Source organism: Castor canadensis, chromosome 19 (assembly GCF_047511655.1).
Source record: "Castor canadensis chromosome 19, mCasCan1.hap1v2, whole genome shotgun sequence".
In the NCBI taxonomy this organism is placed as follows: domain Eukaryota; kingdom Metazoa; phylum Chordata; class Mammalia; order Rodentia; family Castoridae; genus Castor; species Castor canadensis.
In genome coordinates this window covers 42,992,966-43,020,722 of record NC_133404.1, presented here as the reverse complement: position 1 = coordinate 43,020,722, position 27,757 = coordinate 42,992,966, and the positions used below count along the sequence as shown (strand labels likewise).

Sequence of the window (27,757 nt, the reverse complement as noted above, 5' to 3'; positions counted from 1 at the left end):
GCCTCACGCATCAGCGCGACGGAACGCGGCGCGAATGGGCGCTGCGCGCAGACTCGGGACGAATCCTCTGCTCGGCGTGCTCTCGGAGCGCGGTAGGGGGCGACTCAGGGTGACCTTGGGCACACCAGCATGCGAGCCAGGAGTCACCGGCCCGCGGCTTAGGGGTGGAGAGGGGGCGGGGACGCGGGGCGGGGACGCTGGGCGAGGCCGGGAGACTCCACCCGGCCCTTGGGTTTAGGTTTCCCAGTTTGTCGTTGTAGTCCTTACGTGGCCCAAATGACGGTCACCTTTTATTGACATTGGGTGTACGTCCTCCCAGTAAGCGTCTGGTCATTTTTTATTTTTTGTTTTTAGACAGGGTTTACTATGTTGCTCTGGTTGGCCTTAAATTTCCTAGATAGCTCTTGGCTGACCTTGAACTATTCCCCCCCCCCCCATGGCGTTTGAACTCAGGATCTTCACCTTGAGCCGCTCCACCAGCCCTTTTTTTGTGAAGGATTTTTCGAGATAGGGTCTTGCAAACTATTTGTTGGGGATGGTTTTGAACCGCATTCCTCCTGATCTCTGCCTCCTGAGTAGCTGGAATTGCAGGCGTGAAACACCAGCCCCGGTCTTTAGCTCGTTTTTGGTATCATCCCTAACTTGGAGGTGGGGAGAAAACCCAAGTCACTCCCGATCTCCAGTGGCCTTGGGGTAGAGGGATCTGGGGCTCGTGCATACACCTATATACACCAATCCTAATTCTCAGGTACTCTAAGTACATGCTGGAGGAAATTTCTATTCTTCCTAACTTAACAAAGGATTTGGAATTGGAAAGGAGATCTCTGGGCTCAGAGGGAGTGGGTGAGGGAGGTGCTCTAAATCAGGCTATACAGTTTTTGAAAGTCCCAAACTATCCTTGCCTGCCTCAGTCTCACCTGGAAATAGGGTCATTGCACATTACAAGAAGTTATGATTAGGTCACACTGGAGTATGGTGGACCTTTTATCCAATAGGACTCAAGTTCTTATAAGAAGAAACAAATGGTGAGAATGCTGTCTGACATTGCAGGTGGAGGGATGCGGTATAAGCCAAGAACACAAATGATTGCTTGGCCACCTGCAGAAGCTCCAGGAGGGCCAAGAAGTCCACTCAGAATCTCAGAGGAAGGCTGACCCTGCAGACACCGTCAGACTCCTAGACTTCAGAATGCAAGAGGATTAGTATCTATTGCTTTAAGCCACACAGTATATGCTACTGGCTTGTGACAGCCTCGGGAAACTGTAAAAACTAGCTTCTACTCATCTTTCCAGCCCTTTGAGAACCACATTCACAGCAGAGTCCAGATAACATGGGCTGTGTGCCCTAGGAGGTAAACCAAGGATAAGCTTCTAGTAGCAATAGTCAGGAAGGACCAGACAGGAGGATTAAGAGTTCAAGGTCAGACTGAAGGTGTGGTTCAAGTGGGAGTGATGCACAGATGACATGCGCAGGAATTTCAGATGCTCAGGGTTCTTGAGCCTGCTCTGAGAATGAAAGCACAGGCAGACTCCAACAGCAGAGGTCAGAAAGATTTTATTTGCAGAGAATTTAGTTGGAGAAAAGAGAAGAGAAAGACTGCATATTGGAGGATGCAGGGGGACCCGGAAACCGGTGATCCCCTGGGTCAGGGTGGGGAGTGGGTTTTATAGCCTAGTTTGCATTGCCTGAGGGTGGAGATGCCTTTCAGATGCAAACAGGCATTTTCTAGGGAGGAGAAGTGTCTCCTGGACTATTTATCGCCTTTTGGGATCTCCCACAGTCCATCCTTCAGTCCTTCATTCCCCTCTCTCAATGGTCACCCTAACTGCTGTTAGAGATAGGGACGATGAAGTCTGTTCAGTAACTGCTTCCTGCTGACAGGGGGCGATGAAGGGGCCCGCAGCGTCAGGGCTGACCACAAGAGGGGTTGTCAAGGGGACCGGTGGTAGTTGGTCGTTTTCATCTCCACCAGAGGCATTTGTGGAGATCTCTGCTCCCTTCAGCCACCAGTTTCTGAAGCTTTTTACGGATATCTGGTGTTGAGGACGATTTCCTCTTCCTGTGACTCTGGTATAATGTTGGTATGCTTTTGTAAAGCATCCTTAAGTCTCTGTAGGAAAGCTACTGGAGTTTCTAAGGGTCCTTGCTGTACAGCTGTGACTTGGGAGTAATTAAGAGGTTTTACCTTGGCTCTTCTTAGTCCTTTAAGAATGCAGTGGATGAAATGGTTACGGCTCCATTCATCCTTGTCATTTTCAGGGTCCCACTTAGGGTCATACCTAGGCACTGCCTGATCTCCTGTTGGAATTGGGAATCGAGGCTCCCTTCCAGGTATCCAATGTCTTTTTCTTCTCCCTTCCCCTCCTCCTCCTGTGAGGGCCCAGTAGGAGACAGGCCTATAGAGTGATAATTGTCTCCAGCTGTGACTGCCTGATCTAGAACCCGCTGTTTCTCCAGAGAAGTGAGGGTCTGAGATAGCAATAGCAGTACATCTTTCCAGCTCAGTTCAGAGTTTTGGCTGACTTCTCTAAATGCCTGGATGTACTGATCTGGATTTTCTGTGTAATTTCCTAAATCCTTTTTTATTTCTTTAAGTTCACTCACTCTAAAAGGAACATGAGCTCTGTCCCCTCCAGCAATTAACTGGAGGGGATAGAGTCCTGTGAGACAGCATCTAGTGTGTGAGGTGGCTGGGTAAGGGGGAAGAGGGGAGCTGATGGAGAATTAGATGGGTTTTTTTTTTTTTTTGCTCAAGGGAGTTTGGGGGCTTTTTGCAAAGGGTTACCATGGTCTGGGTATCTAGCCTGCATTTGTTTAGCCATTCTGAGTGGTCTCTTAGGAAAAAAACCAATTGAACGTATGGAACTTCGGTCCACTTTCCCTCCTTTTTACAGAACATATCTAATTGAAGAATGGTATTATAATTAATGCTCCCTCCTTCTGGCCATCTTTCCTCATCTCCCAGAGGATACTGTGGCCAAGCCTGGGTGCAGTAAAACTTGAGTCGCTTTTGCTGAAGACTTTCTTGATCAAGATCTTTCCAATGTTTTAATAAGCAGGCAAGGGGGGGATCCTTCCTGGATCCTTGAGGCTTGATTTCCCATCTAAAAAGGGAAACAAGGGAAAATTGGTCACCTTAACAGGTTTCTCCTTTTATCTAAGCATCCCCAGATAAGGAGAAACTAGTGGGAGAGGGCGTCCCGCTCTCCCTTGCTCCTTCCACTGCCACTCGTGCGTAGAGTCGTGGAGGATTTACAGATAGATATCTCAGTTGCACCCACCCCCCTGAGATGATCTTTGACCAATCTCTCATCTATTTTGACTTGCCTGTTTGCCCTGCGACCCAAGTAGGCCTAGTTTTCCTCTATCAGCTGAACGCTTGTAATTAAAACGTAACTCTATCAAAGTAACCAAGAGGGCTTGCATGGCCAGAAGGAGGACCCCTTTAGAGGCATGGATGGGGACTCTTGATGAAGTAGACTTTTGTTCCCCTATATATCCTGTGAGGCATATATGCTTTCTATGAAAGGAAAGAGAGCATCTGGAGGCTTTTGCTCTGGTAAGGGGCAAAAAAACCGAGACCTGAGGTTTTGGCCTTTTAACTATTTTTTTTTTCCTTTCCCTGAGGGCAGGCTGCGGAACCGTTTAACTAATCTGATGCTTGACAAAGACAGTCAAGCCTAAATTAGAGACTAGCACTTTCTGATGCCTGTAGGGATTTTCCCCAAACTCCCTGAAGAAAGAAGCTCACTGCTATTTACAGCAAAGGCGGGGAGGGGGACACTCATCCTGAACTGCCTGGGAAAGGGGAAAGAGAGGCTGAGGGTTGGGGAAAAAGAGAGTTTCCAGGCTCAATGCATGAGGGATTATTGATCATCCCTGCTGTCCAGGTCGATCCTGCCAAAGGCTGTACTGGAGCACTGGAAGCAAGAGGTGACCTCCACTCTCGGGCCACGGAAACCATGAAGAAAGCATGAGAGATCTGATTGTCCATTTGCTGTGGACATAGCTGGAGAGGTCCAAGACTTAACCACCTTTGGGGCCTCAGGACAGGTCAGGAAGTTGCATCTCCAGCCTTTGGGTGACACCGGGGAGTGCCCTGGCCAGAACACCTTTTGTGGCTTGAAGACAAACTTTCCTTTCCACCGGCTGTTTTCGGACCTCCCCTTAAGCTGGTCAGATCTTGAAAGAGAGTGTTAGCGTTTAAGGAGAGGAAAAAAGAAAAAGCCTTGGTGCACTGAAGTCGAGTTCCGCCCACGTAGCATTGGCAGTGCAGTACAAACCCCTGCCCGGCCTCTGAGTTTCCTCAGATTGCCTGCCGTACAGCTGTAGTGGGCTCGGACCTTTCCTCAGTTTCCCAAGGAAGAAACCCTCCTTAACAAGACAGAGAGAGAGAAGGTCGACCTGAGAGTTCCACCGTAGCTAGGCCGTGGTGGGGGGTCTCTCCTGGAAAACAGACTCCACCGGAGTGCCGGACGCTCACGGTCACATTCCTAGGCAGTCTTTCCCAGTTTGGCACAACCTATACCGACCTCAGGTGAAGGCTGGTCCCTTCGTGGTCGCCAAATATGATGCACAGATGACATGCGCAGGAATTTCAGATGCTCAGGGTTCTTGAGCCTGCTCTGAGAATGAAAGCACAGGCAGACTCCAATAGCAGAGGTCGGAAAGATTTTATTTGCAGAGAATTTAGTTGGAGAAAAGAGACGAGAAAGACTGCATATTGGAGGATGCAGGGGGACCCGGAAACCGGTGATCCCCTGGGTCAGGGTGGGGAGTGGGTTTTATAGCCTAGTTTGCATTGCCTGAGGGTGGAGATGCCTTTCAGATGCAAACAGGCATTTTCTAGGGAGGAGAAGTGTCTCCTTGACCATTTATCACCTTTTCAGACCTCCCACAGTCCGTCCTTCAGTCCTTCAGTAGAGCACCTGCTTTGCAAGTGCAAAGCCCTGATTCCAAACCCCAGACAAATAGTTCACAAGTCTTACATTGAGTCTTTCAAAATAATGATTTCTTTCATCAGACTTTTGTAGTTTTTCTCATAGAGATTGTGTACACAGTTTGTTAGGTTTATACCTAAGTATGTCATTTGGGGGGATGTTAGTACAAATGGTGTCTTTTTAAGTTCTACTCTTTCATTGCTGGCATGTAGGAAACAATTGACTTTTGTTTATTAACCCTGTATCCTACAATGTTACTACACTCATTTATTAGTCTTGAGTTATTTTTCTTCCACAAGAAATAGAAATGTCATCTGATAACAAAGATAGTTTTATTTCTTCCCTCTCAATTGCTACAACTTGCATTTCTTTTTCTTATCTTACTGCATTAGTTTGCACTTCCTGTGTGATGTTGAAAAGGAGTAGTGAGAGGGGACCTCCTTTTACTGGGAAACCTTCCAGTTTCTCCCCATGAATATGACATGCTGTTCGCTGTGGGGTTGGGGAGGATATTCTTTATCAGGCTGAGGAAGTTCTTTGTTCCTAGTATACTGAGAGGTAGCTTTTTTTTTTTTTTTTTTGTCATGAATGGATTTTGAATTCTGTCAAGTGCTTTTTCTGCATCTGTTGACATGACCATGTGATTTTTCTGCTTTAGCCTGTTGATGTCATGGATTACTCTAATGGGCATCTAAATATTGCACTAGTCTTACATACCTGAGATAATCCCCATTTGGTTTTGATGTATAATTCTTTCTCCACATTGTTAAATTTGATTTGCTAATACTTTATTAAGAAATTTTGCATCTATGCTCATGAGTGATAGTGATCTGTCACTTTCTTTTCTTGTAATATTTTTGCTGGTTTTGGTATTAGGGCAATGCTAGGCCTCATGAAAGATGTAGGAAATACTCTGTTTCTGTCATCTGAGAGATAGTGTATATATTTGGTATAATTTCCTCACACGTTTGGCAGGATTCACTGTTAACCCATCTGTGCATGGTATTTTCTGTTTTGGAAGACTAGAAATTATTGATTAAATTTGTTTTTTTGAGGGGGAGGTGGACCTGGGGTTTGAACTCAGGGCTTTATACTTGCTAAGCAGATACTGCATGTGCCACACCTCCAGTCCATTTTGCTGTGGTTGTCTTGGAGATCGGGTCTTACAAACTATTTGCCTGGGCTGGCCTTGAATCACAATCCTCCTGATCTCAGCCTCCCAAAAAGCTAGGATTCTAGGCCTGGCCACCAGTGCCCAGCTGGTTAAATTTCTTTAATAGATATATTCCAATTCATACTGTCTTTTCTTGTGTGAGCTTTAGCAAATTTTGTCTTTCAAGGAATGGGTCCATTTCATCTAGGTTTTCAGATTTGTGGGCATAGACTAGTTCATACTATTCCTTTATTGCCCTCTTTTGTTGTTGTTGTTGTTGGTGGTGGTGGTGGTACTGGGGTTTGAACCCAGGGCTAAGCAGGGGCTCTCCCACTTGAGCCACTCCGCCAGCCCCTTTATTGCCCTCTTACTGTGAATGGGATCTGTACTGATGTCCCCTCTTTCATTTCTGATATTAGAAATGTTTCCTTTGTATATTTTTTTTAGCCTGACAGAGGTGTATTAATTTCATTGGTCTTTTCCAAGAACCAACTTTTGGCTTCATTTATTTTATTTATTGTTTATAATTTCAGTGATTTCTGCTTACTTAGTGTTTAATTTCCTCTTCTCTTTTCCTAAGGTGGAAGGTAATTCATTTTAGATTTTCATTCTTTTCTAATACACACATTTGAAGCTGTACATTTCCCTCTAGCCATTCCTTTTGTTGCATCCCACAAATATTGAAAAGTTGTGCTTTCATTTTCATTTAGTTCAAAATATGTTTAAATCTCTTTTTTGGTTCACGAGTTCATTAGAAGTTTTGGTTTCTGTTTTCTGTTTTTTTGCAGTGCTGAGGATCAACCAGGACATTGCATATGCTAGGCAAAGTCTCCTGTGGCGTACGCTCCAGCCTAGAAGTATGAGCTTCTCCCTCACAGCCTGCCACTGTCCACTTGTGTTTCTGCTGCTGACTGTTACTTTAACTGCATGGTGGAGTAACAGCAGACACTGTATGGTTGCTGTTCTTTCAAAATTGTCACGTGTGTTCTGTAGCTCAGAGCAGACCTCCTAGTGACACTGTCAGAAAACAAAAGCAAGACAGGGGACTCCTGGACCTGCCACCTCTCTCCTTCCGTTAGGCATTTTCTCTTCCTAGGTAACGACTGTTTAAATACTGGTTTTCATACTTTCCTGTTTGTTCTAGGGATGATTCACATCCCACAGGCCAGAGTGGAACAGTGTGAGCGTTCATTATGCTACTCAGAATGGTGTGCAATTTAAAACTTAGGAATTGTTCATTTCTGGAATTGCCCATGGGACATTTGCAGATCGCTGTTGACTGTGGACAGCTGGAACTGTGGAAAGCAAAACTACACAAAGCCCACAAGCAGCATGGGGGACAAAGAATGCCTAGTTTTACATCTTGCCTTTTGGTATGTGGATGAGAGAACACAAGCTTAGAAATCTGTATTGGGACAAGAATTTTGAGGTGGCCAGTAATGACTGAACATGGAATCACACAGATTAGGGTGTGCACATCATGATGTTTCAACCAGGAGTCAAGCACTGAAACGCCTGCAATTTTGCTTCTGGTTATTATAACATGAGTGGTCACTGACACAGAGGGGAATTGGTAGCATGCACTTCACATTTTGTTTTGTTGTGCTTTGTTGACACAGGTATCCCTGTGCTGCCCAGGATTCACTATGCATCTTAGGCTGTTCTTGAACTTAAGTTCTCCTCAGCCTCCAGGTGCTGGGATTCCAGACAGGTGCCACCATGTCCTGCTTCATTTCAACAGTTTTCTATTTGCTTTTAGAATTGGTTGCTAGCTTGGTGCTGTATAAAACACTCAGCATCTTTCAGATTTGTTTTCTAGGAGGAAGGGGGCCAAGCAACAGCCTCCAGCAAGCAGCAGGTGAGACAGATTGCTAACTTGCTGGGCCTGCCTGTGACTCAACAGCAGCACCTGAGTTCCTCCAGAACTGCGGGTGTTTCTGCTAGTGACTGGACATCTTCTTCCCTTCATGAGTGGCTACTGCCTTCTATGATTTCTTACAGTGAACAGATTGCCCCCATACCATATTTCACGCCCGGAGATGCAGGCACCTTGATCGTTGAAGGCAAAGATGTGATCAAAAAAGAAAAAAAAATCTTAGCATGTCTAAAATTAAACTTGTGACTTCCACCGCCCCCAAACCTCCTGCCATGGCATTCCTCATCTTACTATGATTCCATCATTCAGTCCAAAAAAATCAGGAGTTCCTCATTTCTCTTTTCCAGACATACCCTACGTCCCATCTGTCAGCAAATTACTTGAGTTCCACCTTCACAATATATGCAGAATCAACTGCTTCTTTCCCCTACTGTAATTACTAAGCCATCTTTGCTGGATTGCTGGCTGAGCACCTGCCTGGACTGTCTTCCAGCCTTGTCTCCCTGTGCCACCCAGGAGCCAGAGTAATCCTGAGCAACGCCCGCATTGCTGTCCAAATGACCTGATGGCTTTTTGTCACATGCTAAAATAGAGCTGTCTCTCCCATGGTGTGCCCAGGACACCTCTCCGGTCCATCTCCTGCCCGTGTGGCTTTCTTCACAACTTCGTCAACCTTGTTCCTTTCTACTTGTGCCCTCCCCGCCTTGAACCACCTTTCCCAAAAAGATCCTCACGTTGTTCTGGAAAGGATTGCCAACTGAGGCATGCCCAGGTAACCTTGATCGTGCCCCTCAGAACAGTGGCATTGCTGTCTTAGTCGGTGTCCAAAGGGGACGTCACCCAGCCGTGCATTTCTCAGGCTGCACCTCTGAGGTCAAGCGGCACGTGCTGTACTTCGTCAAAGAATGGTGCCCTGTGCTTTCATTGGCTGGAAGGCGCGGCCGGCTCTTGACCCCTGCCTCAGTTGCAGTTTTCCGCGGGGCCTCTACCCGAAACAGCGCCCGAGGGAGGAGTAAGCTTGGCCCGTGCACCGCGGGGCCGGCGTCCACCTGCGGCACCCGCGGCTGTCTGTGATAAACTGCAAGCTGCGGCCCGCGCCGCCCCGCCCGACGGCCGGGCCGCGTGCAAAGCGCCGTCCTCGGCGCGGCGCCGCAGAGCCCTCGCTTCCCGTCCGTGGTGCACGGCGCTGCGGAGACAGGAGAAGGCAAAGCTCCCGCGTGGTTCGCCCGGAGCTTCTCCAGGGCCCGAGGCCGGATTTGTGCCTAGGGATCACACGCAGATTTTCCCTCAGTAACGCGGATTCTTCTTTAGGTCCAGGGGAGGGTACGGAGCTTAGGAAGGCCTGGCCCGCGGTCGCCTGCCCGGGCCACACGCCCTCCTTCCCAGGCCACCCATCACTCTAACGGCTGATTCCGTCCCTCCAGGGCCCTTCAGCCAATCAGATGACGGCGCGGGCGCGGCCCCGCCCCTCCCTCCCTCCCCCCCCTTTCCTCCCTCCCTCCCCCCCCTTTCCTCCCTCCCGGGTCCCGCGTGCTGCGGGGTCCTGCGCTCGCACCTCTGCCCCTCCGCTCCCCGGGGGCTCCGGTGTCCCTGTGTGGACGTGGCTACGGGCCGGACCCTGGCTTCACCGAGTGCTAAGCTGGTCTGAGGAGGAGGAAGAGCGCGGTAACACGTTTCCCGGTGCCGCGTGCAGGACCGACGCCTGCATCTTTGGGGTGCCCTTGTTTAAAAGTGGGTTCAAGACACCGGTGGACAGCTGGGGCTGCCACCACGAGAGTCCTCTGGGGTCCCCACGCCTGCGTGGCCCTCACTCCATGAGGCGGCTGCGCCGTGGTCCTGCGCCCCGGCCTCCCCGCGCTGGCTCCCGTGTCCCCCTCAGGCCCAGCTGCTGGCCTCCTCCGTAGCTGAGCCGACTGGCCTGCAGCCACCCCCACATTTGCTTTTAGGGCGTCCGCAGACACGCGCGGTTACCCCGCCGCCACTTCGCTGTCCTTCCGTCCCTCAAGCCGCAGGCGGCCGCCCGCCCTCTTGTGCCCCTGCAGCTTTGCGCGTTCTGCTCGTGTCCCGTTCGCAGAGTGGCCTGGGTTCTTGTGAGTCTGCTTTCTTCCCCCAGCGTGTTTCCTTCCCAGAGTTTCCATGTCCTAGCATGTACCGGAATGTCATTCCTGGCCACGGCCGAACAATAGTCCACTGATCGCGTACCGCGGTTTGCTCACCCGTCCCTTCATGGACACCTGATCCTTCCCAGTCTGGTGACCATGAGCGGTACAGCTGTGAAACCTTGCGTGCGGGGTTGCCTTGAACACCTGCTGCCGTTCTTTGGGGAATATGCCTAGTTCTGGAGTGCTTTCTCACTTCGGGATCTCCCAGGCGTCCCACAGCAGCACTTTACTTGCCCTCCACCCCAGTTGTGCGTGAGGTGCCATTGTCTATTTTCAGGTCCCGGGTGATCAGTGAGCTCTGAGCTGGAAGACTTGCCCTTCGACTCTGAGAGACCCTCTCCCAACCTCTTGCTGTCTGCGCCTCTCTTCCTGGAACTTCCCTTCAAAGTTGAGCTTCTTGACAGAATTTTCTCTCTTCCCCCTGTCCCAGCTTTCTGTTTTGTTCTGGTTAGCTGCCGTTGCTTCCGTTTTTACACTCATGCCTTCTAAGAGTGACTTAGTGTCAGCTCTAGTTTGACTTCCAGGACCCTTGCTCTTTGCTAATCCTTCACAGCATAGCGCTGCTTTCCACACTGCGGGTGCGCACGCTCTCCGCTGTCACCTAAATCACAGCCTTCAGTCAGGTTTCATTTCTTACTGGGAGCTTTCCACAAATGTCTGGGGAGTCTTGGCCACTCATTTAAAATTGAGGTAATGAGCTGGGTGTGGTAGCTATGTGGTAGTAATTCCAGCTACGAATCCTTCCGTAATACTGACTATAAAATTCAGGACCTGGATTGTATAGTCTGCAGAGTTCCTTCTAGATGGTATTATTATGTAGAGATTCACTTACCAGATAAGAAAACTGGAATCTGGCCAGGTGTGGTGGCACACACCTGTAATCCCAGGAAGGATCACAGTTCAAGGCCAGCCCAGGAAGAGTTAATACAACTCCATGTCAACCAACAAGCCAGGTACACTCCTGTATCCAAGCTACACATAGGTAGGAGGATTGCAGTACAAGGCAGAACCACTAGACTCTAACTGAAAAGTAACTAAAGCAAAACAAGGGCTGGGGGCATGACTCAAGAGGTAAAGGGCCTGCCTAGCAAGTGTGGGGGGTTCAGCTCAAACCCCAGTGCCACCAAAGGGAGAGAAAGCTGCAGTCTGTATTTATTTAGAAAAAGTTGAATTCTAAGTGACTCGCTGTTCTAGAGGACTTCTGAGTAAACCTTTTGTCTTCATTATAGTATAAGTTTTTCTTATTTTCCTGAGAATCCCTTTTCTATAAAAATTATCTTTGGTTACTAAATCAGCGTTAAGGCATTATAAAAGGGATTATAATTTTCCTACCCCAACTACTTTAAGGTTCATTTGTTCATTTCATATGTGAATAATTTTATACACTTGCATTATATCAAAAATTCAATTAGTACAGAGAAGACTGGCAAATTTGTCTATATTGAAGTCACCACATGGCACCCCAAAGAAAATAAAAGTGAGCCACACACTAGGAGATATTTAACACAGGTGACCAGAGGGTCTACTAAATCTCCCCCACACCAACAGCAAGAACGAGGACTAGGTTTCATCAGGTCCAAGATTTTACCAATTTTAAGATGCACTATTATTCTATGTACCACTGAGCAGGAATGTTCAGTTACATTGATATGTTACTGTCCTATTACTTCCTTTAAGGGAATTTGTAGGGAAATTCAATAATCCTCTTATTGTTTTTCAAGAAGTTCATGAATGGGCTGGAGGATGTGGCTTAGCCTATATGAGGCCCTGGTTTCGATCCCTGGTACCCCTAAAAAAAAGATGAGTTTGTGAATTCGCAGCAGGAAGCACCTCCAGCTCGTGATTTGCCAGGCTGTGTTTGGGATGTTATGAAGACTGGACTCTGCACGTGGGTGGATTTCACGACTGAAGGGGTGCTAATGGCACAAGGTATGCCTCTTGTTAGCAAGGTGTGCAACAAAGATACACTAAATGTTTTTTAAAAACCCAATTCCTCTTCCCAAATGCTAAACTGTTCATAAACACAGGGTTTTTTGTTGTTGTTTTTTGTTTTTTTATCATTTTGCCCATTTCTGTTGAAGATGTTTCTACTAAAAACGTATTTTTACAACTGGAAGTGGATCCTATTATTTTAGCCCACTCATCTTGTCTTTGTGGTACTGGGATTAGAACTCAGAATGCTGCACTTGGTAGGCAGGTGTTCTACTGCTTGAGCCATTTCTCCAGCCCTTTTTTCTCTGGTTACTTTTGAGATAGGGTCTCACTTGTTGCCCAGGCCAGCCTGGACCTCGATCCTCTTATTTTATGCTTCCCGCAGTAGCTGGAATGATATGTATGCTTTTCCATTGAGATGGGATGTCTTGAATTTTTTTTGACCAGATTGGTCTTCAACCAAAATCCTCCCAACCTCAGTCTCCCAATAGCCAGGATTATAGCGTGAACAGTGAGCTCTGGCTCCACTCACTTTTTATTCATTCATTCATTCATTTACCAAACAGCTATCAAGATCTGCTTTGTGTTGCAGCCCAGGATGTAAAGACGAGCTCCCTCTCTGGTGGCTGGAAATGATTAGAGTTCCCCATGAGCATGCCGCAACCAAGGTGCACTCAACGTGGTATGGAATGACAAGGCTGTTCAAAACTCCACATTTGATGCTGAACTTTTCAGATGAATGGCAACTAACTAAGGAGACACGGTGAGGAGGAAGAAAGATCCCAAAGTCTGAAAAAAAAGTAGGCTGAGTGAGTACACAGACACTGGTGAAGCATGAGATCAGAGGGGGGCAGCAAGAGAAAGATGGAGAGACTTCCACATGGAGTGTTGTAGTCTTTTTAGACTTTAAAATCGTTGACAGTTGGAACCCATCCTATGTCTAAATGCAGTAGAATCATGTGCGCAAACTGACTTTTAGATTAAATTCTAGGTGTTAGTGTGGGAAGTAGACACAGGTTGGTTTGATTCTGTTCTGTCCTGTCCTGTTTTGTTTGGGACAGGGTCTTACTATATGGCCCAGGCTGGCCTTGAATTCAAAATCTTCCTGCCTCAGCCTCCCTAATGCTGGGATTATAGGCTGTACCACAACCCCTGGCTGATTTCATTCTTAAGTCACGGTATTCTTACAGAAGTTCTCTCTGGTATTCACACTTTCAGTTCTCTGCTTTCAACAGCTTGTATCACTTTGAATGAAGCTAAATTAGTGTACTTCTTCCCAGCCACAAGGTGCCCTGGTCAGAGTTCACTCTCAATCAAGATCCTCCCCACACAACGGGGGCGCAGCTCAAGTGGTAGAACCCTTGTCTAGCATGCAGGAGGCCCTAGGTTCAATCCCCAATAAAGGACAGAGAAGTTCTCCTGCTACTGAGGAGGGGAGCAGGCGTACTCAGTAGAGTCCTGATGGACTCGTGTGTGTAAAGAAACCCCCTGAGAATAGGAAGAGACCCACATAGACAAACAGAGCAAACAATACCAGTGCTCACACTAGGCCAGGAAGAAGGCAAAAGTTCCTCATTCATTGACTATTGGGGAGTTGCACTTTAAAAAAGTCTTGCTTTACTAGAGGAGAATAATTATTCCTACACAAAAACACACAATCACCTCAGTCTCTTTCATGTCCGTTCCTGTTATCATTCCTGTCACCGTCATAGTTAACATACTCATTGTCTGCTCGCCCTCATTGGCCCGCCCTTCAAACCTGCTTTGCTGGTTCCCATTATCTTTTACACTGGTCACTAGTTATTCTTTAAAACACATCTCTAATTGTGAAATTTCTGTGGCTTAGAAACCTTCCTTAGCTCCTGTGGGGACCGTCGGATAGAACAGGTTCTCTCCACCGTACATAAAAATACTCTGTAAACATCAGATAGTGACAAGTTGGCATGTATATATGCTATAGATTTGCTTCTTTTCTTTTTTTCCCTTTTAAATTTTTCTCCTTTTTCTTTTTTGATTCTTTTTCTCCTGCTTTTCTCTTTATTCTTTTTTTAGTTCTTAAGTTTCTTCCAAATTGTTTTCTTCTGTGTTGGTTTCTTTTTGTTGCAGCTGCTGGTGTTTTCATTTTTTTATCTGTCCTTTGGTTTTGTTTTTGTGGTACTGAGATTAAGCACACTGGGTAGGTGCTCTGACACTGAGCTATACTCCTAGCCCAGTGAGAGCGATCATACTTAGCTCCAGCCACAGTGCCAACTCAAACCTTGGCAGATACTCCAACCTAAAGAATAGCCAGAACAAAAGGTCCCTGACGACAACCTGTTCTTAAGTGGGCACAGCTGAAGGCGGGAGGTCTGATATCCTGCTCCTGGACAATCACCCTTTTAGTAAAGAGAAATAATGCAACTGTTGTGACACCACAGCTACAAGGGTCTCCAGCACTGGCCCCCATCCTGTCAGAATGCACACTGCTGATGAGACTGGAGGTGACTTTCTCAGAGGGGGAGCTGTGATCCTATCCTTTCTCTACCAGGAATTGCACCAGTGTCTAGACAGGCCCTTCACCCAATCAGAACACCAAGTATCAGAATCACTTTCAAGTGATTCAAGTGATTGAAAATGATTGGCAAAGCCAATATCAGAAGTGCTGCTGGAAAACCCTGTCACCTGATAGGGGCTCCCACTCCCATTGTTCCCACTGAGGGTGCACCCCACATACTCTGCAGTCTATACCACATCTGTCAAGATTACCAAAAGAACTCTGCCCTTGCAAGACATAAAGAGAAAGTAGGCATTGTGTCAGAACCCACTAATCACAGCCAAGGAAGCTACAGGGAGATTATACCATGAAGTTCATTGGAAATGAACTTAACATTACACAACAAACTGATATCCCAAAAAACATCATCGAGAGAAAGCAGCTTATTAAGAGGGCCCTCACATAAAAGTGGAAGAGATATCCATCCTAACAGATGCACAAATCTTGACATAAGAAATATGAAAAAACAAAGTAATATGACATCTCCTAAGTTTCCTAATTTTATAGAAATTTACACCAAAAATATCAGTGGATGAAATTCTGGATAAAGAAATCAAAAGCATGATTTTTCAAAAGCTCTATGAAACCCAAAAGAATATTCAACAGATAAACAGTTGAATTACTTAAGGAAGACAATGCAGGCTATGAAAGAGAAATTCAGTAAAGCAAGATTTTGAAAAACAGAAATCTTGGAAATGAAAATTCCTCAATAAATAAAAAAAACTCAGTTGAAAACCTCAACACAGACTAAACAAGTGAGGAAAGATTATCAGAACTTGAAGACAAGTCTGTCAAAATATCATGCTCACCAAGATAAAGAAAAAAATAAGAAAGAATGAAGAGAACATACCAGATCTCTGGGACATCATTAGAGGACTGTTAGGGTTTGAGTGAAGTGCCCCTCCAAAAGGCTCCTCTGCTAAAGGCTTGGTCCTGAGCTGGTAGTGCTATTGAGGGTGACTGGGCAGAAGGATGCTAATCTCATCAGTGGACTGACATTGAAGAGATCATAGCTGAATGGGCTGTTAGCAAGTGGGGTCTAGCTGGAGGAAGTGAGTCACTGGTGAGCGGAGAACATATCTTTAAAGGGTATATTTTGTCCCTGGACCACTATCCCCCCTGCTTTCTGGTCACCATGAGGTGAGCAGCTCCACTCGGCCATGCCCTTCTGCCATGATGTTTTGTGTCACCACAGGGTCAAAAGCAGTGGAGCTAGGTGACCATGGACTGAGACCTTTGAAACATGAACCAAAAGAAATCCTTTCTCAAGTTGTTTATCTCAGATATGTTGTGACATAAAACCTAACACAAAGATAAAACATTTGGCTCATCTGTATCTGAGGGAGAAGTGCTATGGGCTGAAGGTATACAAAACCTATTCAGTGAAATAATAGCAGAAAAATTCCCAAATTGTGGGAAAAATGTGGAAATCCAGGAAGCATTTAAAACCCCAAACAGACATGACTGGAAAAGAACTGTTCCACAACATATTATAGTTCAAATGCCAAAAGCATATGACAAAGAATATTAGAGAAGCACAAAGAAAGAATAACTCTCCCTAGAAGAGCAGACATGGAGATGAGAGCTAGGAAAGAATCAAGCATTCAATACAGTAAGCCATCAACTTCCAAGATGAATAAGAGACAAACAATATTCCACTAGCCAGAAGACAATGAACAAAATGACAGGAACTGTAATAACTTTTAGTAAGAACTCTGAATGTAAATGGTCTCACTTCTCCAATTAAAAGACACAGACTAGCCGAATGGATTAAAAAAACAAGACCTAACACATTCTGCCTACAAGAAACTCACCTCACCCATCCAACCATACAGTGACTGAAAGTGAAGGGTTGGGAAATGATATTCCAAGTACATAGAATCCAGAAGCAAGCAGGAGTAGCTATACTTACATCTGACAACATAGGCATTAAGACACAATCAGTGAGACATGGAAGAGCACTGTGAATTGATGAAGGGAACAATTCCTCAAGAAGATATAACATGGCCAGGCACAGTGGCTCACGTCTATAACCCCAGCTACTTGGGAGGCAGAGATTGGGAGAATCACAGTTCAAGGCCAGCCCAGGCAAAAGTTAGAACCCATCTCAACCAATAGCTAGGTGTGGTGGTATGTGTTTATCATCTCAGCTACACAGGAAGCATAAATAGGAGGCTCGCAGTCCAGGCTGCCTGGGCATAAATACAAGACCCTGTGCAAAAAATAACTAAAGCAAAACAGGCTGACAGTGTGGCTCAAGAGGTAGAGCACAAAGCACAAGTTCAAATCCCAATACAGCCAACAAAATCAATAAAGTCAACAGTTTCAAGTGGCTTGAACAATACTATCACCCATCTAGAGCTAATTGATACTTGTAAAACAGGACACCCTAATCTGCAAACTGCATGAGCAAGTGTCCACGTGTCCACCATAGAGACTTTAAAGGGACTGAAATCCCACACTGTTCTCTGAGCACTTTAGGGTGGAAATAATGCATCTGAGCACCCAAGGTCAATGAAGAGTGAAGAACAAGTGCCGAGAACAGATACAAATGGTGGTGCCAGCACAGCAGGGCAGAAGCAGGAGGGGAAAGAGGGTACTGGTTACCTACCTGGACCCAGCCTCACAGTCTCTGGTTTCTCTTCTGCCCCCAGGGCCACAGGAAAAGCAAGTGCTGCCATCAAACTGGCTTGAGCAGTGATGCTCAGAACAGGGCCCCAGGACTTCCTGCTTGGCCTCTTTATCTGCCAGAGGAATGGCCAGCTTGTCCTCTTTGCTTTGGTCACAGAAGACGAACATCTCACAAGGTGTGGAGTGTGGCCACTACAAGGTAAGTTCTTGGGCTGGGGGCTCAGATTCAGGTGGGATTACTTGTCTGTAAGACGAGGAAGGGCCCAAGCAGGGCATGCTGCCTTCTGTCCACCAGCAGGGAGCTCTGATCTTGTTCTGAACTGAAGCTGGCTTGCCTTCCACAGAGGCACCTTTTATCCAGGACTAGACTGAGGGTGAGGGCAGGGACTGGAAGTCCAGGCCAGATCACAGCCACAGTGGCCCCACAAAGGCACAGAAACAGGACTCTACTCTGGTGAGGTCCAGAAGTGCTCTGGCTTTGGGGGAAAAGCAGGGCCCTAGGCCCCAGAGAAGCTGCCTGTCACCCCCATGTCCAGTTGCAGGGACACACCCACTACTCTGTTCTGAAAGTCTTAGCCAAGGTGAAAGGAGAGCTCAGACCCTAAGAAGAGGGCCCCAATGAGATGGGCAGTATGTCCTGGGACCCTGTCCCCTGGACTCTTACCGCACCGGAGCCTTGCTCTTTTTCCTTTCTTGTGAAGGAGCTGTGACTGGGCTAAAAGAAAGCAAGCAGAAGGGTGGCTGTTTCTCCAAGTCAGGAAGGCACAGGGATCAGTATTTCCTGGTGGTGGGGGTCTGAGGAAGGAAGGCAGGCAGTCCTGTCCAGTGGTTAAGAGCATGGCAGCTGGAGCCAGACCACCTCAGCTTGAATCTTGGTTCTTTCACTTACTGGTGCATCTCCTTCATGACAGCGTTCACAGAGCCAAGGGGCTCTGACCCTTCCTGGCCATTTCACTATCATTGTTAGGGATGGACGCCACACGTGGAGCAGATCCTCAGATCTCAAGGGGCATCCTGTCACTCAGACCCTGACTCCTAGTGGCCCAGCTGACTGTGGCTGAAGTGCCTCCCCACCCCCAGTGGGAATTTTCAAAGGCAGAGTCAGGGGTGGAGCTGCTCTCCAAGGGCCTTTCCAGCTGGGTGATTCCTTTTGAGCCCTGGGGCGGGGGTCACAGGGAGGCCACAACCTCTGAGGGCTCATTGTCCTCCTCTGAGCTGAGAAGGATGGATTCTCCCCACCCTCCCCTTGGCACCCAAATCTGCACACTCAGGAACAGGCCTTGCCCAGCTCACAGTGCTTCACAACGGTCCCCTGGTGCCCAGTTCAACCACCTTGTCCCCAGTTCACAGAGAGAGGAAGAGGCTTATTTGATGTCACACACAGGTGACGCATCAGGTACTAGGCACAGCAGCCAGGTGTTGACGGCTGTTTTTTCTCCCTAGATGAGTTTCGTGTCCCAGGTATCTGGAGCAGAAGGCCTCGGCTCACCTTGTCTTCTCCCTGGGCAGGGTGCCTACTGCCTCAGCAAGGGCCAGGACAGTCCACTTCTTCCACACCTGTAACCTCTGCTTGGCCCCGTGGGTATGGGGCCAAAGGGAAGCAGGAAGTAAGGTGCCCGCCCTACTTGGTGAATGGTAGGAGTGCATGACCCAAAACCAAAGGGCTGTTCCCATGATGGGTTCCTCCCTGCAGCCTCTGAGGACAAGGGACATGGCAAGGGGAAGACCTGAGTCTAGGGTGGCCATTTGTCCAGTTTTCCTGGGTTCCTGAGATATATGGCTTTGATTTTAAAACATGGAAAGTCATACACAGACTGGGGTGAGTTGGTCACAGCTCCCAGTCAGAAAATGAGGACACTAAGGACTGGGGCCAGGAGGGAAAAGGAGGGCCAGGAATAAGGGAGAAACTGGGTGTGGTGGTTCACACCTGTAATCCCAACATTCATGAAGCTTTGCAGGAGGATCATGAGTTTGAGGCCAGCCTGAGGTACATAGTGAGACCCTGTCTCATAAGAGAGAGAGAGCAAGAGAGAGAAGAGACAAGACAGTGAGTTAACATTCTGCCGTGTGTTCTTAGGAGCCTCTCATTTATTTCTAAGTGCTTCTCACCCAAGTCAGATCTGCTGGGGTCCACCCTGTCCCTTCCCACAAAGAAGCCGAGAGACCTAGGATCAAGAGCTGCTTCCTGCTCCCAGCTCCTCTGTCAGCCTGGGAGTGCTCAGTTCCCCAATAGGTGTTACCTTCATGCCCCTTTCCCAGGCTCTGAGACCAAAGCTTAGACACAGCTCAGTCCCCAAAGCCCTCTGCTCCCAGTAAAGATAGGACATGCCTCAAGTAAACTGGATTTCTCACTTGCTCATGACTGATGTTTTGTACAGGGGCACAGAAGAGTCATGCAGGCACACACTAGCAGGTGCCCTCTGGCAAGGTTTGCTGAATCTGTTTCCTTATCCTAAAAAATGGGAGTGTACTATACGGAACTTGTAGGATTGGGTCAAGGATCAAATGAGCCATTGCTCATTGAGGCTTGCTGCAGAAGTCGATGGACTTGGGAGGAGGGGCTGTCTTGAGTCCAGATCTCACCCAGGTTTTCCTGTTTCTTCAGGTCCTGTCCTCATCAACCCAGGTACCAGCTGACACCCAGACCCTGTGTTGCTTTCCAGTGGCAAGATGGGAGACAGATGGGGACGGGGACTCTGGAGCAAGGGGTGGGAAGAGAATAGAGTGGCTGGATTATGAGCTGTGAAGACAACCGGGGGATGCAGCGATCTCAATCACTAGAAAATGAGTGGGGGGTGGGGGGGCACTTGGGGGAGGATGTATCTGATTTCCAGGCCCCTTGGTGTCCCTTAAGGAGAAGGAGACAGGTGTGGGACAGTGGAGACATTCTGCCCAGGAACCCCTCTCCCTGAGTTTCCCTGATGAGTGGACCACCCACTCATCACCACTCATCAGGCGTGCAAACACCCTGCCATCTGGCCCCTTTCTCGTCCTAGAGCCTGACTGGAGCAGCCAGTACCCTCAGGTTCTTCCTCTCCGAGGCCTTCCTGGGTCAGCACTTTGAGGTTGTGGAGTTGGAAAGAGGCGATCCTGAGCCTGGAGACCTCTTCCTGTTCAAGCTGCTATCCCCCACGGGATACTGGTGTGGGGCCCACGTGGGCGTGTACTGTGGCCATGGGGAGATCATCCACTTTGAGGGTGAGCGCCTCCGGCTGAAGTGCCGCCTCAGGTGTGCGCTGGGATGGAAACTGTGGTTCTGGACTGGGATCCTGACTAGGATTTGGGGCCCACGGGCTCTGAGTCAGAGGAGACGCGGGATGGCATGACTGGAGCCTTAGGTTGGCTCTGATTTGTACCTGGCCGGTGGTCCCCACAGGCCAGAGTCCCAGTGGTAGTGGGCCGCACCCGTTTCTGAGCTCCTGGGAAGGCGTGGTATCCAAACAGGGCCAGCGGCCGCTGCAGCGCTCCCGCTCCCTGTGGCGCGTGCTGCGGAGACGAGGCGGCGTCGACCGCGCGCTGCTGGAGCGCCGCGTGCGCGAAGCTATGGAAGCCGACCCGCAGCCCTATCACCCCACGCGCAACAACTGCGTGCACTTCGCACTGCGCCTGCTCGACGTGGAAGGAAGCCCGGACTGGGTAAGCACCGCCCAGCTACCCACCTGGCTCCCGACGCGCCTAACCCACGCCCCAGCAAAGTTCAGGCCTCCCCTCCCCGCTCCACCCCGCCACGTTTCTCCAGACTCAAGCTCCACTCTGGCAGGCCCCAGCCCCCGGAACCAGACAGGCCTGCCTCAACCTTGTTGGGTTCCACACTCCATGAAACCCTGTGGCCCACTCCAGGTAGGTGTCGGGTCTCAGCTCACAGACCTGGACACACGTATTTACTGCAGCCCACCAAGCCCAAGCCCGTCACCAGCATTCCCTCAATAGAACTTCCTAGGAGTCACATTCCAATTCTGACCTCGGAGGCTTTGGGTTCCCACTGCAGATGAGACTCGGCCCTTAGGAATCCTTCCAGGCTCCAAGCCCAGTCAGGAGACCCCAGCTATCCAGCCCCAAACTCCAGCCCAGATAGATCCTGCCCTTCCCCCAGGCCGGCTGCTACTCTCCCAGGGATCCAGGACTTCTTTCCTGGGTCTTGGGCACCGCAGGCCTCGGGGGCGGGGGGGCTGGAACGAAGGCATCACAGGATCCAGGATTCCCGGTCGTTACAGCGGACCCTAACCCAGTCTCTTTCCTTTCCTTCCTTTCTAGGTGTCTGTGGATGTGGACGTAACCAGAGCGTAGGAGTGACCCGGGGCCCTGCTGGGGGGGCGCGAGGGGCTTCAGAAAGGTCCATTAAATTACTTTCCAAAGCTTCATTAGTATGTCCGCTTCCCCTCTAGCCTGTCCCCTCCGCTCTGCCCAAAGCCCGCTAAGCGTTCCTCCATGCTGCCCGCCCCCCGCAGCCCGTCCTCGAATCCCGCCTCCTCCAGGAAGACAGTTGCCTTTGCAGTTAGAAGGCAGGACGCCACCAGAAGGGCCTGGACTGTGTAGAAAAGAGGGCAGGAAAGGCAGCATCTCCGGTGTCCGAGGCCGGCCTTCCAGAGTGGCATCCCCTTCCCCAGGCCCTGCACCCGCCCAGGGCGACATCTCCTCCTCTTAGGCCCTGCACCCGCCCAGGGCGCATCCCCTTCCCCAGGCCCTGCACCCGCCCAGGGCGACATCTCCTCCTCTTAGGCCCTGCACCTGTGGACACAGCCTTCCTTCCAGCCCGTCCCCTTTCCTTCCACGGCGGCGGCCAGGCGGTCCGCACCCCTCCCCTTGGGGGCGGCCCCATGTGCAGTCCCGCAGCCTCTCCTCCCAGTCCTGGAGGCGTTCCAGTCCCTTTAAAGCGCAGGACCCCTCCTTGCGGGAGGCGGCATTTCCGAGGGATCGGGGCGGAGAGACGCTGCGGCCCTTCCCCGCGCGCCTGGCCAGCCAGCACGGCCCGCGCGGCGCGGACGCCGGCGCCTTTAAGAAGCTCGGCCGGCTCAGATTGATGAATCCGCGCAGCCGCCACCGCGCACTGCCGCTCCGCGCAGCCGGGCCGCGCCGTCCTTGCCAGCCCGCGAGGTCCTCGACCCGCCGCCCCCATGTCGGCTGCCCCCGCCTACAGCGAGGACAAGGGCGGCTCTGCCGGCCCCGGGGAGCCCGAGTATGGCCACGACCCGGCGAGCGGCGGCATCTTCTCCTCCGACTACAAGCGGTGAGGGAGCGGGCCGCGAGGGCCGGGGCCGCGGCAGCTGCGCGCGGGCACCATGGACAGCGCCCGGGACCCGGCCCCGCCCCGCCGGAAGCCGCCCAGGCCCAGCCACCGCCCTGCCGGGGGGAGGGGGAACCGGGACCCGAGGTGGGGGGTGGTGGGGGTGGGAGGCTGGGGGGGTTGTTGGGGGTAGGGGGTGGGAGGCTGGGGGGTGGGGGGTGGGGGGTTGGGGGGGTGGGGGGTGGTTGGGTGGGAGGGGGTTGGGTGGGGGGGTTGGGTGGGGGGCGCAGCTAGCTGGGGTTTGCAGGCCCCGCTCGTCCAGGTGTTTCTCCTGTTTGCAGCGCAGGCCTTTTATGCGCTGGGCGGATTGGGAAAAAACCCAAACCCAGCATGGGTGAGGGGCCTGAGCCTGGGGCCTCTGGGGAAGTGGGCCCTGAATGCAGACGCAGAATCTGGCTCCTCCCAAATTCGTGTCCCCCCACCCCCGCACCCTCCACCTGGCACGCACCCCCTGCTCCCCACGTTGCTGTGTAGGTCACCCCGCCTTAGCCATAGTTCAATCCCTGTTCCTTCATTTGCTTGTTCGTGGATTCTGCAGCAAGCATCTGTTGAAGGCCTCCCGAGTGCGGTCCCGTGCTGGACACTGGGCGCAGGGTGAACTCAAGATGGCCATATCTTCACATGGTTGCCGAGGGGCGCCCCCGGGGAAAGAGGGGGGTACTGGCTGTGGGGCCCGGAGGAAAAGGCGTGCACAACGTGTGAAGGAGAGCCAGGCTACGGTTCTGGTGGAGCTGGTCCAGTGGTCAGCATCCTGTGCAAGCCACTGCAGTGGCTAGAGCGAGGGTGGCAGGGAGGGCTGCTGAAGCGCTGCAGGAGGTGTCATCAGACTGCACGTTAAAGGATCACAGGCTGCATCTCTGGGAGGAGATGGGAGGTGAGCTGGGCTGAGCGAGAGACAAGTGGAGGAGGTATAGCAGTGGCCTGGACTAGGAAGGGGCAGGTGCTGCAAGGACCCCTGAGGAGGTAGAAGCCACTGCCTGCTATGATGGTTGGATTTGGGAGGTGGGGTAGGAGGGAGTCCCTGGGAGAAGTGATGGGTGATGGGTAGATGGTGGTACTAGTCAGTGCAACTAGAAATAAAAGTGTTTGTGCAAATTTGTGCAAAGTGATGTTGAGCCCAGCTTTTTTTTTTCTTTTTCTTTTGGCGGGACTGGGGTTTGAACTCAGGGCTTCACACTTGCCAAGCAGGCGCTCTACTGCGTGAGCCACACCTCCAGTATGTATTGCTCTGGTTATTTTGGAGATGGGAAGTCTAGAGAACTATTTGTCCAGGCTGGCCTTGAATTGTGATCTTTCTGATCTCAGCCTCCCAAGCAGCTAGGATTATGGGTGTGAGCCACTCACCCAAGTGAGCTCAGCTTTGAGCACTCTGAGATTGTAGCCTCTGCAAACGTTCAAGACTGGTAGGCATCTGGATATTAGGATTTGAATTCCAGGAGAGAATCCTGGAATGTAAAGCCCCAGAGGGCAGAGAAGATAGTCCAGGGTGCGTGTGTAAAGACACCAACATTAGGGGTGATCAGAGAACAGGGATTGGGATTTAGGGTACCTAAGAAGTGACTCAAAGGGCAGAAGAAAATAAAGTGCCATTTCAAGAAGAGGAGGATGGTCACTAGTATCAGTGACCATTAAGATCAACTGATACAAGAAATTTGAGACCATTGGTTGACAAAGAGGTCAGCTTCCAGTTCCAGTGTTACTTCCTCCCCAGGAAACCAGTTCTCGAAAAGTGAAGAGAACAGGAACCAAACTGTTTCTCCCCACATTGTGTTATGAGTGACTGCAAGCACTCAAAGTGAGGGGGTGATACAATGCTGGATGGACACCCCGACTCGGTCCTCACCCATATGGTGCTTGCTTCGTCTGCCGTCTGTCCACATCTGTGTTGGACTGAACCATGTAAGCCACAGAGATCCTGACCCTTCAGCCCTAAATTCTAGGCCAGCATCTAAAGCCTGGTTGGTGGGAATAAAGGAGCAGATAGGAAGTGATTAAGAAAAGCACAGTGAGTGGGAATTTTGCTTGTAAGAAGTCTGGAGAGAGGGGAGGAATTGACTCATGGAGGTTTGTTTGTTATTAGGATGGGAGAGCCCACATATCCCCTGCTGAGAAAGGGCCAGAGGTGTGGGAGAGGCTGAAGGAAATGAAGAAGGCACCCGTCCCTGAGTGATGGAGGGAGTGCTTACGAGCCAGGGTGAGAAGAGGACAGGCTCTGTCCAGAGGGAGGACGGAGAGCAGACAGTACACCCAGATGTACATGAGTCTAGGGCAGGGAGCCGCAGAGGGTTTTACCTAAAAACAGCCTTTCATTTTTCTGTGAGGAGCAGGGAGTAGAGCTGTAGGGGCAAGGCATGGCTGGGAGAGGGGATTTGGGGGTGACAAGGGTTGAAATACTCAGGATGAATAAAGCCAACCTCCCCCTGGCAGGGCAGTGGGACAGAAGGGCCAGGCGTGTGAGTGGCAGAGCCTGGGAGGCTGGGTCCTGGAGGCCTGGTAGACAGGAGGCAGAGGGAAGAGAAGGCTGATGGGAAGGAAGTCAGGCCCGGGAAGGACAAGAGGCTTGGGGCCAGAGTATAAAGGGGACCTGGGCTGGAGCAATTCTGAGGAAGTTGAGGTCCAGGTGAGGCTGTGGGATTGGAAGAGTGAACTCTCCTGTTCCCATAGTCCTCTGCTCAGACCTTGGATTAGGCTTAGTCCCCAGTCCCCGCCCTCTGTCCCTCCTGAGGCCCTGTCTCTGAGCAGTGAGGAGGAAACCAGAGTCTCCCTCCTGGCCAGTGTCCGGTTACTGAGTTTCGGGGCGGGCCATCTGGTGACAGTGACAGGCAGCCCCAACTGGCTGGCCAGCTCAGTCCCATCCTGGAGCAGGAGGACCTGATGCCCAATGCAGCGATTTCTGCAGCTCCCGGGGGCCGTGGGGAAGCTAGGAGGAGGGGCTGATCAGGAGGCTGCCAGCCCTGTGCTGGGCCCTGAAGGTGGGCCTCCACCCTGGTACCAGGCCCTACAGCCTGAGGAACTTCGGTGGCTGCAGGCCCCAGAGGAAGACACAACCCAGGAAGTATCTCTGGAAGAACCTTGCCCAGACACTGGCCAGGGCCAGGGCCAGAGCCATCCACTACGGTACAGAGGGACCCCCAGCCAGGAAGGCCAGGGATGGGCAGCTGTCACTGAACCCAGGCTCTTTCAAGTTTTACCCTTTCAGCTGGAGGAGCACTGGGTCGGCACATAGGGTCCCATAAGGGGATGGGTGAAGGTCACAGGACACTCAGAGAGCTAAGAATTTGAGCTTAACTCCTGGAGGCTCTGAGGGAGGACAGTAAAATATTCCATGGTGGAGGTCCCACCTTGACCTCTCCCTTCCCCAGGCCCTGTCTGGAGTGGGCTCAAGATAAGTTTCCCGACAGAACAAAGCAGGGACCATGTTTGACCAGCCTCTTCCTGGCTGGTTGGCTGGAATTTGGGTGGGGAGAAGAGGGGAGCCTGATGGGCTTCAGATACCATGTCTGACCCCCTGGCTTGCTCCAGCCACTCCCAGGAGAGTCCCTCAGGCTGGGTCAGGCCAGTGCAGTGGAGGGGAATCCGAGCGGAGATGAATGTTTCATGGCCTCGGTGTAGCTGTGTGTCTCTCCTTCCCTGGGCCTCTCCCCCTGAGCTGGGGGAGTCTGGTCAGCGGGCACCTGACGCTGTGTGCCTCACGCCTATACCCGGTGGTCCCTCCCCTCAGCTTCTGGAATGCAGGCGCCAGGCTGGGTGGGTGCAGTGTCCTGGGGCGTGTGCATTTGACGGGGACCTGTGGCATCTGAGAGCATGTGGGTGACACTTCGGTGTGAGGTCAGCTTAGGGGACACTTAGAGCCACAGCAGCCCCAGCCAACACTGCCCACCTCCCCTGAAGGCCGGTGAGGAGTGAGCCCCTCCCCTCCAGGCTGAGCCCCCAGAGGGAGGTTGCAGGGTCCCACAGCTCCAGCCTTTTCTGCTGTTAGTTAGTCTTCAGGTAGAGCTTCACCCCTTGTGCCCAGGGCGTCCTCACAGCGTGGTCCTCCTACCTATGCGTCCTCTGTAGCTGGGATGACAGGTGCCACTCCCAGTTTAATGAGGAGATGGAATATGGCCAACTTTTTGCCCAGAGCTGTGATTCTATCAATCTCTGCCTTCAGAATAGCTGGGATTATAGGCAGGAGTCACCCCACTGCCTCGCCATCAGATATCTTAAAGAGGAGTCCACTGGCCGTTTCGGTGAATGAGACTGGACAGGCCAACTTTTATCAAAGTTGTACGTGTGGCAGGTGTGACTGTGGCAGGTGTGACTGTGGGGACAAGGTGGAGTGTACATGTCTACATGAGGGTGTAGGAGAACATGGAGGAGTGCGTGGTTGTATGCATTTGTGGTTGTATAGGTGAGGTGTGTGTATAGGTGTTCGAATTTTGTGTGGGGTCTGTGGTGTGAGGTGACTGCGGTGACACTGGGCGTGGGGTCCGTGGTGTGAGGTGACTGCGGTGACACTGGGTGTGGGGTCCGTGGTGTGAGGTGACTGCGGTGACACTGGGCGTGGGGTCTGTGGTGTGAGGTGACTGCGGTGACACTGGGCGTGGGGTCTGTGGTGTGAGGTGACTGCGGTGACACTGGGCGTGGGGTCCGTGGTGTGAGGTGACTGTGGTGACACTGGGCGTGGGGTCCGTGGTGTGAGGTGACTGCGGTGACACTGGGCGTGGGGTCCGTGGTGTGAGGTGACTGCGGTGACACTGGGCGTGGGGTCCGTGGTGTGAGGTGACTGTGGTGACCCTGGGCGTGGGGTCCGTGGTGTGAGGTGACTGTGGTGACCCTGGGCGTGGGGTCCGTGGTGTGAGGTGACTGCGGTGACACTGGGTGTGGGGTCTGTGGTGTGAGGTGACTGCGGTGGCTCTGGGTGTGGGGTCTGTGATGTTAGGTGACTGCGGTGACACTGGGCGTGGGGAGTTTTCTGTGGTGTGAGGTGACTGGTGACACTGGGCGTGGGGTCCGTGGTGTGAGTTTGTAGATGGAGGATCTGGGAACGTAGCAATGCTGGGCCCGGGACTCAGGCCAGTCGAGGGCCTGTGCCTCTGTCGCACCCTCTTCCTCACTGTCACTGGGCGCTGGCGGGTTTCTACCTCCCCGACCCTGGGCCCTTACGCTTTCCCGCTTTCCCGTGGTGGAGGTCGCCCTGTTCCCGCTCCTAGCTTGAGTCCTAGTTTCGGATTTCCGTTGTTTCTGGATGTTCCGTGGCCGGG

At 51.1% G+C, this 27,757-nt stretch overlaps 2 protein-coding genes across 10 annotated transcripts in view; both read left to right on the top strand.

The window, feature by feature from the left end:
• Position 1: 1 nt before the first annotated feature.
• LOC141419266 (uncharacterized) lies at positions 2–22,017 on the top strand. 8 transcript variants are annotated; one of them, XM_074061983.1, is made up of 9 exons: positions 2–92; positions 1,051–1,351; positions 12,656–12,826; positions 17,251–17,426; positions 18,671–18,688; positions 19,833–19,853; positions 20,224–20,425; positions 20,604–20,863; positions 21,482–22,017. In XM_074061983.1, the coding sequence occupies exons 4-9, from the start codon at positions 17,352–17,354 to the stop codon at positions 21,512–21,514; spliced, it is 609 nt and encodes a 202-aa protein (XP_073918084.1). In that variant the 5' UTR covers positions 2–92; positions 1,051–1,351; positions 12,656–12,826; positions 17,251–17,351; the 3' UTR covers positions 21,515–22,017. The 8 variants fall into 8 exon arrangements, with proteins under 8 accessions (XP_073918084.1, XP_073918081.1, XP_073918087.1 ...); XM_074061980.1 differs by having other exon boundaries at positions 12,656–12,872; XM_074061986.1 differs by lacking the exon at positions 18,671–18,688 and having other exon boundaries at positions 12,656–12,872.
• Positions 22,018–22,225: 208 nt separating this feature from the next.
• The window catches only part of Ap3b2 (adaptor related protein complex 3 subunit beta 2), a 32,497-nt gene continuing 26,965 nt past the window's right edge, over positions 22,226–27,757 (top strand). For both annotated transcript variants that reach the window (XM_074061978.1, XM_074061979.1), the window contains exon 1: positions 22,226–22,454. In XM_074061978.1, the coding sequence (XP_073918079.1) occupies positions 22,342–22,454 (113 nt within the window). In that variant the 5' untranslated portion in view covers positions 22,226–22,341. The remainder of the gene's footprint in view (positions 22,455–27,757) is intronic.